The sequence below is a fragment of the Gavia stellata genome, chromosome 4 (assembly GCF_030936135.1).
Source record: "Gavia stellata isolate bGavSte3 chromosome 4, bGavSte3.hap2, whole genome shotgun sequence".
NCBI classification, from domain to species: domain Eukaryota; kingdom Metazoa; phylum Chordata; class Aves; order Gaviiformes; family Gaviidae; genus Gavia; species Gavia stellata.
This window is the reverse complement of record NC_082597.1, coordinates 3,685,804-3,700,132: the sequence shown is the minus strand read 5'-3', so window position 1 is coordinate 3,700,132 and position 14,329 is coordinate 3,685,804. Positions and strand designations below refer to the sequence as shown.

The 14,329-nt window shown below is 47.1% G+C and overlaps 1 protein-coding gene across 1 annotated transcript in view; it reads right to left on the bottom strand.

Moving 5' to 3' along the window:
- The window catches only part of PLXNA4 (plexin A4), a 425,661-nt gene that overhangs the window by 17,212 nt on the left and 394,120 nt on the right, over window positions 1–14,329 (bottom strand). Inside the window, exons 24-27 of the mRNA XM_059815912.1 lie at window positions 13,713–13,872; window positions 6,506–6,609; window positions 4,637–4,736; window positions 2,005–2,195 (exon numbers count right to left, since the gene is read on the bottom strand). Coding sequence (XP_059671895.1) covers window positions 2,005–2,195; window positions 4,637–4,736; window positions 6,506–6,609; window positions 13,713–13,872 — 555 coding nt within the window. The remainder of the gene's footprint in view (window positions 1–2,004; window positions 2,196–4,636; window positions 4,737–6,505; window positions 6,610–13,712; window positions 13,873–14,329) is intronic.

Below are 14,329 nucleotides of genomic sequence, written 5' to 3'. Positions count from 1 at the left end.
ACAGACAGCGTAAATCAGCACTGGTCCAATGCTTGATGGTTTACACCAGCTGGGGCCTGGGCCCTGGGGAGCATCATTTTCTTTTTATGTTGTGTGATCCGTAAAAGCCTCTTGATGCCAGGGATCTGGGCATGTACCAAGGGCTAAAGATAAAGCCACTTTATCTCCAAATCCCACTGCAACATAGACAGCCTGAGTGAGGACACAGGGAGAGTCAGACACAAGAGGCAAAATGAGTTGAGGAACGAATGTGCGGGTAAAACTGTATGGTAGGACTTAAGCATGTGATGGAGACCTGTCTGATGGGGCAAACTCAGATGGCATTTGCATGAACACATGAAATTTTGTTTGTACCTATTAACACCCTGACAAGAAATGCTAATAGTCAAAATTTCAGAGAAGGGAAGACTATTGGGCTGTTTGATCACTCAGAACAAGGTGAGACAACACTGTGATCGGCCACACCTGAACCACAGCTACTCTACAGTTTCCACTTCTGGGGTGCATTGAGGTAACTCTCATATTAGAGAGATTCGGGCACAAAGATGCTCTGTGCTGCAAGAGGGTGGCAGAAATGCAAAGGGAGCCTCTCTGATTATACTGCCTTCTTCCCCACCTGCCCTAGTCCCTGCTGGGGTGCAAAAGAAGATTGTTGCAGCATCTTCATTAATGCAGGCTTCTCCAAGGAGACCACCATCCACAGAGTGGAAGAGCAAATAAATGTAAACTCAGACAAATGCTTTTGCCCACGTTCTTGTGGAGCCTTTACAAGTGACTTAGGTGGAAGTCTCGGTTAGAGATGAAAGAAGGTGAAATGTCTGAGAGCTTTTGTCAACCCCAGAGCGACCCAGATGCAGCAAGAACCAGCTGTGCCCTTTGCAGGGAAGGAACAGCATGGTGGTGAGTGACAGTGAGTTCTTTCTGTGCAGGCAGTGGCAATTAAGCCACTTTCTGTTGCGGTCATGGAACCAAAGTCCACTGCAGGAAGTTTTAGATCTGTCAGCTTGAGTTATCTCCACTTGTGCAAGTGTCCTCCCCATGGTGCTGCATCCCCAGTTACACTAAACATTCACATACTGCCCCACTAAAGAAGTTTTGCAGGCTCTGGCAGACACCCACGTAGGAGGTTGGTTTCCAGCATTTTGGGGAATATGGATTGAGCAGGTGGGATCTTACCAACTTGCCAACACCCAAGAAATGTTGTTTTGGGAAAGCACAACCAGCCAGATCACAACATAGAGGAGGACTTGGGTCTGCATCACCCATGGGAGCAAGTCTTCACAGTGTGGGCAGTCCTTGCCCTCTCTGCAGAGACCTGCCATGAGCTAGCGATGATGTGTGAGATGTGTACGGAGATTCAGTTCAGGATGTCCCTGCTCTGCCCCCACCTGACTTAATCTGTATTTTCTCTTCAGAGACCCTGAGCTTTCCATGTCTCAGTGGGGATGGGCATCTAACTATGCTTGCTCTCCTTGGAGCTGGCCACCTATTAGCCACATCACGGTCGACTTAACCCCCTGCCAAGTCATCAGAATGAGAGTCTTTATGGGCCCAGGGGAAAGGCGGAGAAGAGGAACTTGTACCACAAAACTCAGGGTTTTGCGGCAGAGGAGCCCATTTCAGACTGCGAGGTGTGACACATCCTTGGAACCTGATCTGGATACATTTACTCCCTTGCTCTTCATTTCCTCAGTTTTGGTACAAGCTACACGCCAGTGTAATAGACAACCCCAACACACACCTACCCCTGTGTTGACTTTCTCCACCTGTTTCATGGCCCTGGGTTCTTTACTCCGTATTGCTCGCCAATGTCCCTTTTCTGACTGCTTTCTAAATTCAAGCTCCTTCTCTCCATGCTTGCAGCACTCCTCTTGCTCTATTTTCTCTCTCTCTTTATCCCCCTTTGGCATCCTTTGAGCAGTCTCTCATTTCTTGCAGGAAAGAAGTTCCACTTCAGCCTTTAAAAACCCATTTCTCACCCTCTTCCCCACCCCCACCATGTACCTTGGTGGCAAGTAGCCTCGTCAGGTAGATCTCAGAAACCATCTTGCTGCCCCGGTCACCCTCTTTTTGGTCACCATGCTCATGGTTCTTCACCAAGTGCCACATCTTGACTCCACTCTCAAGGTCAGGGGTGATCATGGGGGTGCGGGAACGGAGGCTATCCGGGCTGCCTGTGTAACGGATCATGTTTTCTGCAAAGAGAGATGCATGTGTCTCAGCCCTAGTAGCACTCGTATTGGGATTAATGGGTTTCACCAAGGAAATATGCTAACGACATGCCACCTAATAGAAGTTTTTAATCAGACAAGCAAGAAGACCTCTTCTGTCTGGGTTCGGTAGCAGGTACCTCTCCCATTCAGTACATGGAGTGGATGCTCATACAGATTCTGGTGTGGGGCTGAGACAATCACAGCTGGTGACTCCACCCTGGGGTGACGTTAGCTTGGGAAGTGGGAAGCGGGAAGGCTGTAGCAATACTGTGATGTCCCTGCTCTCACAAGCTCTGCATTTCCATATTACTATTAAACACATTTCCATCAATCAATTTGTAACAATAGACAGCAAGGGCATATCTCCTGGTGAAATTACAGCATGAGACAGAGAAGCCCCCAAAGCAGCTGTATGGATCAGGCCTGATTATCAAAACATTATCTTACGACTGAGTGATTTGCTCAGCAAAGACAAGGGATGATGCCAAGCCAGACACGATGTCAATGTCTACACTATTAAATTAAACAAGGCTCAAACACTAACTTTCAGTTGCCCATGTTCTTTACCTGCTATCATGTTCCTTGGCAAAGCTTTGGCCTGGAACAACTAGCACTGTCAGTGTCAGACACTGCCCTGCACTGGTTCAGGGGATAGTACCAGCTACTCATCGTAACCAGTATAGACAAGTACAACTTGTTTTACCTGTATGGATGTTAGCCATGCTGCTTGGCATTATGGCCGGAGAGCAGGCCATGGCCTTTTTGCATAGTACTATTGATGTATCTAACGTAACCTCTTGCTTAGCTCCTCATCCCCAGACTTAGGAGGAGCTGCCTCCCCTCCTTCCTTTGGCATCAAAGCAATCCAATAACTCCTGCCCAGCCATCCTCTCCACTACCTGCTCCAAAATCTTGTTTTGACAGAAAGTAAACCAGAACCCCAAGTGGGCCTGCACAAACTTCCTCTGCAAGGATAACTTTCACCTCCAAATTTTACCTCTCTTTGCCTCTGAGTGATGGCATGAGGCATTCCCCTCTCCCTGACCTTCCAGCAATGATGCAGATAGTCCTTTCCAACCATAATTAACAGCAGTGTTGCACCTTTCTGTAGCAAGATCTGAATCAGCCTCATTAATGCATTACCAATTGCTACATATTAATTATCAGATGGAATATCCTTTTTCTGTCTGGATGCTGTTTTCTTAATTGCAATTAACAATCACTTCTGACCCACCACATATTCTCCTCCTCCTGCATTCTTCCCCACCCCCTCCTCCTGAAAAATCAAATGGCAAAAGAATTAAAGAAATCCAACAGACATTAACCCCCCTCAAGTCTTCCTTTTCAAAGGTCACTGTGTCTTTCAGTAATTGCAACAACATGGCAAAGGGGATGAATATTAATAAGGTCTGGTGGATTTCTTATGTCCTTGGAGAAAGAGGAAGGGGGGTCCTCTGGACATTGAGTAACTGTACTTTCCCTCAAGATAAAGGGAGTAAGAAGGATCAGAGATGCTTTCATAAATTGAAAAATAATAATAAACTGATACGACAGCTGCATCCAGGTTGGAGGGTGGTTTTGCAGCACTCTGGTTGCACGTTAGAGATGTTTTGCTTTGCCCTCCGGCATCACCATAGTGAGACACGTCCTGAGTTGCAATTCTAGTGCAGGGGAGAAAGGTGTGTGATAGTGTGAGTGAGACTCAGGTGGTATCTCTTTGGCTCTACAGAAGAATTTCCACCTGGTCTCTATTTCACAGCTGTCTCATTCTCAGTTGTCTCATGGGTAAAGTGGGAACTACAATCCGCTTGATATACTGATATATATATATATACTTGAGATATACTGATACAAGACCTCAGTAAGCCATTTTTATTATTATTCCAGGTGCAAATTCCCTTGGGATAATAAGATAGCTGGGTGGGACACACAACACCCACACTGAGATATAACTGTAGACAGGCTATGCCCTACGTAGATTGTGGTTGCTTGTAGTCCCAGAGACCTCTCATCTGTGCCACAGATTCGTCTTCACAACAGGCCATGCTCCAAGGACTTTGCCCACCTGAACGACCGAGCCCATACAGTGTGCTGTGCTTCTCCCTTGCCTCTCCCTGTGCAAACTCAAAGAGTGAGATTCAGTGATCTAAAATGTAGGCAGCTAATATAGGCTCCTCCTTTTCTTAATGAGGGAGGAGAAGTACTTCCTAAGAGCAATCTAATCACTTGGATCAACAGCTTGGACCAGATGCCTAAGTTTCAGATGGCTAAATCCTCTCCTCCTGCCATTCCTCAAGCAATCATATCAACTAGTCAACTGCCTATCATTGTCTCTGCTGGTGCTCAGTGTCTTGTAACCACCGTGATGCTTGGGATCTCTCCTCCAGTGCTCTCTCAATCCATATCAGCACACAAGCCCTTACCGTACTTGCTGGCTGAGGTCCGGGAGACCGTGGAGTTGTTGACTGCATTGTAGGCAGTGACTTGCTTGGAGACTAAAGCTACCACAGATCCATCTGGCACCTGTAGAGGAAAAGGGACTTTGTCAATAAGCTTCTGAAAACTGGCTGAGGAGCATGCCAAGGACAGCAGAAATTCAAGCAGCAGAAACTGAGCCATAAACCAGTGTCACCGTAGGCAGGACAGTAGTTTTGGCCCAAAGCTTCAAATGCTTTCTTCAGTGGGTCTGTTAACAAAAAAGGGACAAAATCGCCTGTTACACCACTAGAAGCCTGTGCTTGGGCAATAGGACAACTGATGACAAAGCAGACTCTGCTCCATTCAGGTCCTGATTCAAAGCCCAGTGATGACAATGTGAGTCTTTGCATTAACCTCAGTAAAGCTGAGAGTAGGTTCTTCATGAGGAAGCTCTTATGCAGAACAGGAGCATGAGAAGAATAAAATCATCCGAGCTATTTCAAACATCAAGGGTGGTATGTCCCATAAGGATGATAAAACTGATGTGAAATTTTCTATTCCTTCAACCTCGACTGCAGGTGATATCTAGGTACCTAGCTCAGAAATGGACATCTACATTTTCCACTGTGACTGATCCTGTCAACCTCTCCATGCACAGTCTCTTCCTTCCATGTGACAAATGCACTGCTGGACTGAAGTGACTACCACAACTTCCTTCTCTTTGCTGTGTCAGAGGGTCTCAGACAGGGGAAAGCAGAATGCTTGGAGTGGCTGTGCTCCAGGATGTCGTGGGATAGTGTTTCAAGAGACAACAGAGCTTTCTGAAACCAGCCAGACTTTCCATTTCTACAGCTAGGCGATCCATGTGGGTCCCCTATCAGAAATGTTAAGAAGCCAGTGGCTCAAAGGAGCCATATCAGGAATATCTGTGATAAATAAGACATCATAAAAACGAGATGGGTGAAAAAAAACCTGCTAATGTCTAACTCTTGTCTGTGTAATAATAATAATTAGCACTTGCACTGAGTTTTTCATCTTCAAAGCACTGCAGAGGCTAATTAAATAGCCTCTCAGCAACCATGGAAGCCAATTATTGGCTCTTTGTAGTTTTAGCCCCACATGACAGATGGGGAAACTGAGGCAACAGGAATATCAGTGTCTGTCCCACCATGCTCCGTGTCTGCCCTCGGGATAGCCAGAGTAAATGATGTAGAGCTCAACACTCTGGCAGCTGAGAGCTGTTCTGCCCCAGCTCATCCCTATAGCTGTGAGCTCATTGCCTGAAGCAAACAATTGGAAAAAGCACAGAGGGGAAGAAAATTATGCCTGATTTGTTGGTGAAATAAAATAGAAGACATCCCCCTCCCCCTGAAAAAATTGTTCTGGAGTCAGCCAGCAATGCTTCAGTCAATCTGAAGTGAAAAGTTTTGTTTCCTTTTCAAATTATTGCTTGCTGCCTCCTCAGGTCAGCTCTTAAATGAGAAAAAAAATCTTGTTATGAAACACAGATTGCTAAGGTGTGATTGAGGAAATGACAAAATTGTCAGCATCGGATTAAACTTAATGAGGTGGGTTTGGGGTTTTTTTTGGCAAGGAGGGAAACGAGTAGGGGGAGCTTTTGTCCAAAACTCTGTTTTTCATGAAATCTGTCACTTGTGTAAGATATTTTTGGACATCTTTGGCCCTTTGTTATGGATCTCAAGGTCACGCAGAGAACTATATCAACAGGAAGGATGTGCTCAACACAGAGGCTCTGTCCAGTTATTGCCCACTCAACTGTTGCTTATCTCTGCATCTTAGAGAGTAACGCTTTGCCCTTCTCCTTTTTACTTTCTTAGCTGATCTACCTTTCACCCATACTCTCACACTGTTACCTGATAATGTGCCAGCGTGTTGAGTCTCTTCCAGTCATTCTCTATCTTGGTTGTGATGTCTTCATCCTGAAGGATCATCCTTGCCCCGCTTGCTTGCCGCCACTCTGTAAGGAAAACGGACATTGAAATCTGCTGTGCAGAGCCTCTGAGATAAGGAGCAGAGCCCTGGCAATCCCCCTGTCCGTAACTCATGTGGTCACACATGTGCAGGCTGCATCTGTGTAGCAGCATGTCAGTCATTGCCATTACACTCTGTCAGATGCCTCCAACCCTGTACAACATACAAATGCACAAATGTCCAGAGTCCTCTTTCTAGAGGGAAGGAGAAGACAGATGAACCATGAAAGGTTCAGGGAGATGGTTCAGGAAAGTGTGCAAAAATCACAGAATCACAGAATCATTAAGGCTGGAAGAGACCTGTAAGATCATCAAGTCCAACCATCAACAAACATCACCATGCCCATTAAACCATGTCCCACAATGCCTTGTCCACATGTTCCTTGAACACCTCCAGTGACGGTGACTCCACCACCTCCCTGGGCAGCCTGTTCCAGTGTTTCACCACTCTCTCAGTAAAGAAAATTTTCCTAATATCCAGCCTGAACCTCCCATGGCGCAACTTGAGGCCATTTCTTCTTGTCCTGTTGCTATTGTAGCCATGTGGCAAAGTTTAGAGTCAAGTCCTAGGTTATGCTGGTTTATTTACCCTTGATAAAATGATATTGCTATCACAAAACTATTTTGCACAGGAAACACCCACCCCTTTAAAGAGTGACACTATACAGAGATGAGAACATAGAGCAGTTGCCTACAAAGATGAGAAGTCAAAGGCTAAGACACAGCAGCACATAGTGGTGAGATCTATACAGATAAATAAAGCAATGACCAGAGAGCTGTTGATCCATTGGTGGAGCTGAACAGAGCAAGGTCTGGTGTTTTAGCACCCTGGTTATTCACAGTACTTAATTCTTGGCTGACTCCCTGGCTCTGTTCTTGCTCCAACATGGCTTTTCCCAAGACCAACCTGTCCTTGCATATGTTAGCCATCACCATGGGCAGGAGCAAATGAACGTGTCAGGGATAGAACTTCATCCCTGGCCCTCTTTTCTTTAGCAGCATAGAGTCTTTATTGATACCTGAGTTACGTCTAACTGCCAAGACCTAGCCACAGAGAGGGGTCCCCTGGGCAGAACAGTGTCTTGTTCAGCACAGCACCAGACCCTGTAGTGGGCTCAGTTCATCTCCATCAGTGCTTGTGCAATACTTCTTGCTACTCAAATCCAGAAGTGATGGAGAGCAGGAAGCCCTTAGCTCTGAGCACAGTAGAGGCACAATGGGGAGAAGAGCCAGAGACAGAACCATCACCCTGCTCCGTGGAGCACGTAATCTCTACCAGCCTTCAGCGGCATGCTTGTGGGCAGAAGGGCTCCAGTTTCTGACCACATCCAGTTCTCCAGTGTCCACCGCAAAATGCTCAATGCTTCTCTCCTTCTGCAGGACTGGAGCACCCATCACTTCTCAGGGTACCACCTTTTTCTCAAATCTTGAAGAATGCTCCATGTGGAGGATTGTCCCAACTTTCCCCACAGAGGACTCACAGACTTGCCTATAAGCAAGGAACACATAAACATGGCCAAAAGGAGAGAAATGTACTATCACCTGGTGACACCAGGGAAAGCTGTGGCTTAACCACAGACAACCTGGACCATCCAAAGCTCCCTTCTAGGTTGTTATGCCTCAGTCACAGTGACCCAGCCACATACAGCTTAGCCAGAGCCAAAGCAGAAAGTCTATTCTTTTGCGGGAGTTAATTAAAATGAACTCTTGGATATGGAGACATCACCTGCCACCCCTGCTCATTTCTCCTAATATAAAAATGCAAGGACCTTTGCAAATTTCTTTTGGTTTCAGCAGTTTTCTTATCACATAATTAAAATGTATTGGGAAAGCCGCCCTCGCCTTTATTTTTCATTTAAATTAGCAGGAAGAGGTCAGCTGCTGTGTTTATTGCTGGGTGTTACTTTGGCTGGAGATACTCAGAGAGTAAGCAAAGGTTATGTTGGCTAAGCACCGATCCTGAACTGCCCTTCATTTACTCCAGCTCCTTAGATCCTCACCTACATTATCCTTGTGGTGTCCGAGGATGATGCTCTCTGTTCATTCCCACTTGGACTGGATTCCAGGAAGCTAACTGGTCCCAGACATTGCTTGGAAGAGCACAAAATGCTGAAGTTTGGGCTGGGCTCGGAAACGGTGCTCTTACAAAGTGCCCCACAGAGTGCCAAAGCCAATTCTAGTGTCACAGATTGTGTCTCTTATGTGCCTTCTTCATGGTCTCTTGGGGACGGTGTCTCTTTGACCTCTCTCCTTCAGGTTTGTATGGTCCTCCTCTCTCCTGACTCATCTTTGGGGAGAGACACACACACTCATACAGTGTTTTGGGAGAGATACACAGGTTCTCAGTGTTGCCCTTGGCTCTGACATGGAGGGGAGGCACAGCTTTCCTCATTCTGTGCTTTATTTGTATTCAAGGGGTGGACAAGGTCCTCAGCAGCAGAAGCTTTCCTTCTGCTCCAGGGGAGCTGGGGACATCATGGGATGTCCCCTCGAGCCCTTTGTGCTCCTGCACAGACACAGGGGATTGCCAAGCCCTTCCCCTTGGCCTTCCTGCAGAAAGGGGCCATGTGAGGAAGAGGAAGGGACAGTGTGACTCCGCACAAGACCCACTCCTGAGCAAGTCAAGGGGGAAAACACCCTGCAGGGCAGGTTCACAGCATCTGGCTTCAGTTTTGCAGCCCGTTTGCCCTGACCAGATACAAATCACTTCATTGCGCATCTGAGCACTGACAGGGAAAGGACCCCCAGTTGTGGTTCCCCCAACTCTTCCTAGTCTCACGTGAGCACTGCACGCTCCCCTTCTCCATGACTGCCAGCTGAGGTTGTCACACACCGATCTGCAAGGAAATGCAATGGCTGGGAGCAAGGGAATGGGAAGGAGGAAAAGGTGACCCTGACATCCATATTCACAGCACTAAATGAAAACTGTTAGCTTTGTCCTCACTGGCAGTACCCTGTCCCCTCTCTCATCAGATCCGCGCATTCCTCTGCGAGCTGGCACAAAGGAGAGACATACTCCAATCCAATTTGTTATACTTCCACCTTCCGGAGGGAGGGAGGGAGAGGGGGAGGGAGGTAAAAAATCCCATTATCTTTATCAAACCTTCCAATCAGGAGCAGCGGTAAATGCAAACTCAGGAGACAGCTGCTGTGAAGCCTTTATATTTCATTCAGCAGATAGTGTATCTTTTTATTGCACGCAGGAATTACTTATTTTTTTTTCTTTTTTTTCTTTTTTCTTCTTTTTTTTTTAAGAAACAACCGTTCTGTTCAACTTGACTGGGAAAAAGGAAATTCCAGGGGCCTTTGACAAAGAGGTGTTTCTTTGAGCTGCAGCAATGCCTGGCTGGGGAATGACTCTATGGGGAGATGGGAGATAGGGAGATGTCTTCCTGCACCTCAAATCCTACAGAAAATGGTACACCTCCCTCATGCCTTATCTCTGATTCGGATGACCATGAAGATGCTTATTGAACAAGGGAGAAAGTACAGCAGTAAGAACATTTTTCAGGGGCAACTGAAATACCCATGGATGGTGGATGGAAGACCTGCCAGCTCACTCCAGGTGCCTTGATCTGAGCTAGTCATCATCAGTTACCCCATCCTTTACAGGCACTTCTAGGTCACAATGCACACAATCCATTTCAGTCAACTGTTCATGCCATATACTGTGCTTCCCACCCTTTTCCTAAAGACCCTAAGTCTCCCATGAAGGGCAGTGAGACTGTGGTTGACTATGCACAGCAATGGCACGTGGAAGAGAAGCATGTGTTTTACCCAGGCTCGATGCCTATTTCATCATCACTTGTGCTCATGAAGGATTCATCTGAAGAGCTGGGGGGCTGCTTTTAGTCCTATGGGTATTTTTTCACGTGAGAGACAGATTGGCATAGGAAATAATAGGAGAATAAACCCTTTGTCTGTATGCTGCAGGCACCAGTACAACCAGGTGGGTAGGAAACAAAAAAGGGTAAATGTCCAGTATATGATGACTTTTAGGGAGAGAGGAGAAACTCAGCTCTGCTTCTGGGGTGGAGAAAGCACCACTGTGGTTGGGAAAAAAAAGTTTTATATCAGAACGCATAGCTGGAAGATACCTGGGAAATATTTCATCCTGTGTATGCAAGTCATCTGCCTTACTGTAAATATACTACAGTTAGACCCAGTTTAAATCGCTCCATAAGGTTGAACCCCTCACCTCAGTACTGCACCATCGATGAGACAGTGAAAGCTTGCCCTGACATGGTCCACAATGAGCCTGAGACAGCGTCACTGAGTGCAAGACGGTCAACCTAGCAGCTCCCATCACCTCAGCAGTCCATTTCAAAAAGCAACTGAAACGCAGGGGAGAATGAATGCCTCAGCATGGAGCCAAATTCATGTTTTGTGATCCTCACACCCTAATGCTTTCCGAAAGATGGGGTATTTTATTTACGGCAGGGGCTTTAAAAAATAATAATAATAACAAAAATACCCACTGCAGAAAGGAGCCTTTACTCAGAGGGCTGCAATTTGGGTTTTGGACTAAAATGTAACCTCAGGGTGTCCAAAATAAGTGCTTTCTGCTGACAACCCCCTCCATGAGTTGTCTGGGTAACTGCAAAACATTATGACATTTGCGACACATACAAGTCACTCTGCCTGCAGCTACCCTGCATTTAACAACTCAGAATAACTCATTAGCTTGTTTGCTTTCTTCCATGTGAGCAATCTGGCCTTAGCATGGACAGAAAGCCCAGAAAATTGTAATGGTAATAGAAAACGGTGTTGCTGTTTAGAAAACCATTGATTTCAAGGCCAGATTACAGTCATCTGCTCTGACCTACTCTTTAGCGTGGACTGGTAGGGCTGACCCAGCTGCCTTTGCTGTTGTGAGCATTCAGCCTGGGGCGGGCTGATCCTGAGAGCTCCGTGCTGCTTTCTAATGGCCAGCAGTGCTTTCTGCTCTCCCCTTGCTGCCTTCACTGTCACAGAAGGATGCCAGGTGCCAACAAACGTCTTTTCCTGCAAAGAGGCTGGGCTGGAGCTGTGGCTGGATGTGCATATCCTCTTGTTCCTGCTTCATCCATGCCAACCCTGCTCCTCCCACCTTGTTAGATGCTGTGCTAAAGGAGCCTGCAACTATATTGCTGCTGGCAAGACTCTTCTGCTAGATGAGGGGTTTTTTGTGTTTTGTTTTGGGTGTTTTTTCCCCAACTGCATTGTCAATGCTATTGGCCAAACAGCTGCTCATTAAGCAGTCTCCTGTCAGTATGGACAAGTCTGTCCTCTGAGGGGTGCACACGCTCATGAATACTTTCTGGAACTTGTTGGTCCTCAGCACCACTCAGCAGGTCAATATTTCTTAAAACAGCAACAGTCCTGGATGCAGAATTGTCAGGCTCCAGCTGGGACCCCGCACACACGCACTTCTGTATCTGTCAGTTGTCAGCGCTACGGTAAAATCTGCGGACTGTAATTTATCCCTGGTATTTGCAGCATGGAGGTAAAATTCCTGCCTCCCATTATGGGTACATCATTCATCTCTACAGCAGAACAAACTACTTTCCACTCACACCCAGTCTGAGATCCAAACGTAATGGGCTCTGTGGCCACCATTCAGCATCAGCTAGGTAAAGAGATCTCACAGTAAACCCCACTCCTCCAGTCTACTGTGCCCTGGCACCCTGCCCTATCTTGCCCTTACGCTCACCCTAGCACTCACCATTCCCCTGCTGACTCACAGCAGCTTCAAAATCATCTCAGGTCCTTTCTTGATGATGCATATGATCTGTTCTTTATTGCTGCTGGTTTTGGCAGCTTGTTTCGTTATTCTAACCGCCTTTCAGGAGCAGGAATCTTGCTGCAATTTCTGTCAGGAATCCCCTCCTCCCCTACACATACGCACACACATATAGACACTTAACTTTAATCCCTGACCTCTCATTCCTGCCTCCGTTATTGCTGTGAATTGTTTCTTGGCATCAGTCCATTCCTTCTCCGTTTGGTTCCTCTTCTACTTTGCTAGGTTTTATAGACTCCATCATTTTCCACTCAAGTCTCTTTCACTGAAGGTCACTGAGGGCAGATTCTGGCAGATACAGCCACAATACAGTCCCCAGCTCCCTACCACACACCTCCGCAATGCTCCTGAGCAGATTTTTCTACATCCTCTCATAGTAGCCTCCAGGTGTAGTATCACATCTGCCTCTGGACCCCAACTTCAGACATCTCACTCCTCCCAGCGTCTTACTCCAGATTTTGGGCAGAAATAGGTTTTGGCCTCAGAGGCACCCCTGCACTGGGCTATACAGCTCCCTGTGTGCCCCAGAGGTTGACAGCACAACTGCCTAGAAATGCAAGTGAAGCTGGTGCAGCTCTTTCCACCCTCCAAGCAGAGCAACACACGAAGGAGCAAACCACTGAGAAAAAAAGCATGAATTCATAAAGAGAAGGACTAATTTTTCCTTAAGACCTCCTAGCAGAAACAAAACTTCAGAGCAGCAGGTCCCAGCCCTGCTGTTGGTGGTGGGGTGCTGGCAGGAGAGGGAAGCAGTCAGGGGTGAGACGGATGCAGCCCACTGAACGGAGGATGCTTCATCCCCTTTCCTGTGCCCGCACAATGAGTAATTAATACTGCTTGGGCTGTGACTATCTCAGCAAGAAGATATATATAATCCAAATGCTTGTTATTCAGAGAAGAGTTAGGAATAAATCTCTGCAGCCTGAACACTGCTGACAACACCACCCTGGGCATTTGGTGCTCTTTTTCCAGAAGTCTTTGGCAGGACAGAGAGAATAGCCCCAGTCATGCCTTTTCCGTACCCTTGTCCAAGCTGAATTTTGTGGGCAGAAAAGCGGGATGGCTACTGGCCTTTTTAAGTCCTCAAGGCCAAAGATTTCATAAGCCAGGAGCATATGCATCAATTTAATCACTCTCTTCTGCCCTCTCACCATTGCTGCTGCTCTGCCTTGCACAAGCACCATGGGTACACCCAGCCTGGATGTGTAGGCACTTGCCCCAGGAGTGTCTAGATTGTGTTTGGCTGTCTCCCATCTCCCCTCTCCCCAGTGCCTGGGGGCAATCAGGGCCCATTGCGCACTCACATACCCAAGTCCATATCAGCAGCTTTAGGCCGGTGGGAGCAGGGCACGTTCTTGAAGATGGCATCGAGGATTTTCTCCTTGACCTGCGTGATGGTGTCACAATTCAGGATCTTCACCGGGATCTCAGGGCTGTTCACGTTGTCGGGGTTCACGCAGCTCAGGACCTGAGAGAAAGGCAGTGAGACCCACCACACATTTCACAGCAGCACGAGTACTCTGTGGCCACACTTCTGCAGCCACCTTCTTGCAGGTCCCTGCATCCTACAAGCCACAGGGACCTAGGGTGCAAGAAGGGGAAAAAGATGTACCAAGAGTATTCCCTCCTTCGAGAAGGCACAGAGATCTGGTTTCGCACAGGGGGATTGCACCCATCCACGTCTGTGCTGCTATTGACCCCTTACTGCTGTCTGTGCCCAGTGAATTAAGGGTAACTCAGGATTTGGCTCTCAGCTAAGTGCTGTGGGCTCCCAGATGTTACAGCCAGAGACTTGGGGCTGATGTGAAGGTTTCTCTGAACTTGTGTCTCATGCCAGTTGTCTCTGTGAGGTGAAACTACTATACCTGTGGGAACAGCCCCTTAGATTTGGGCCTTATCTCCTCGGCATCTTCACTATACTTAAT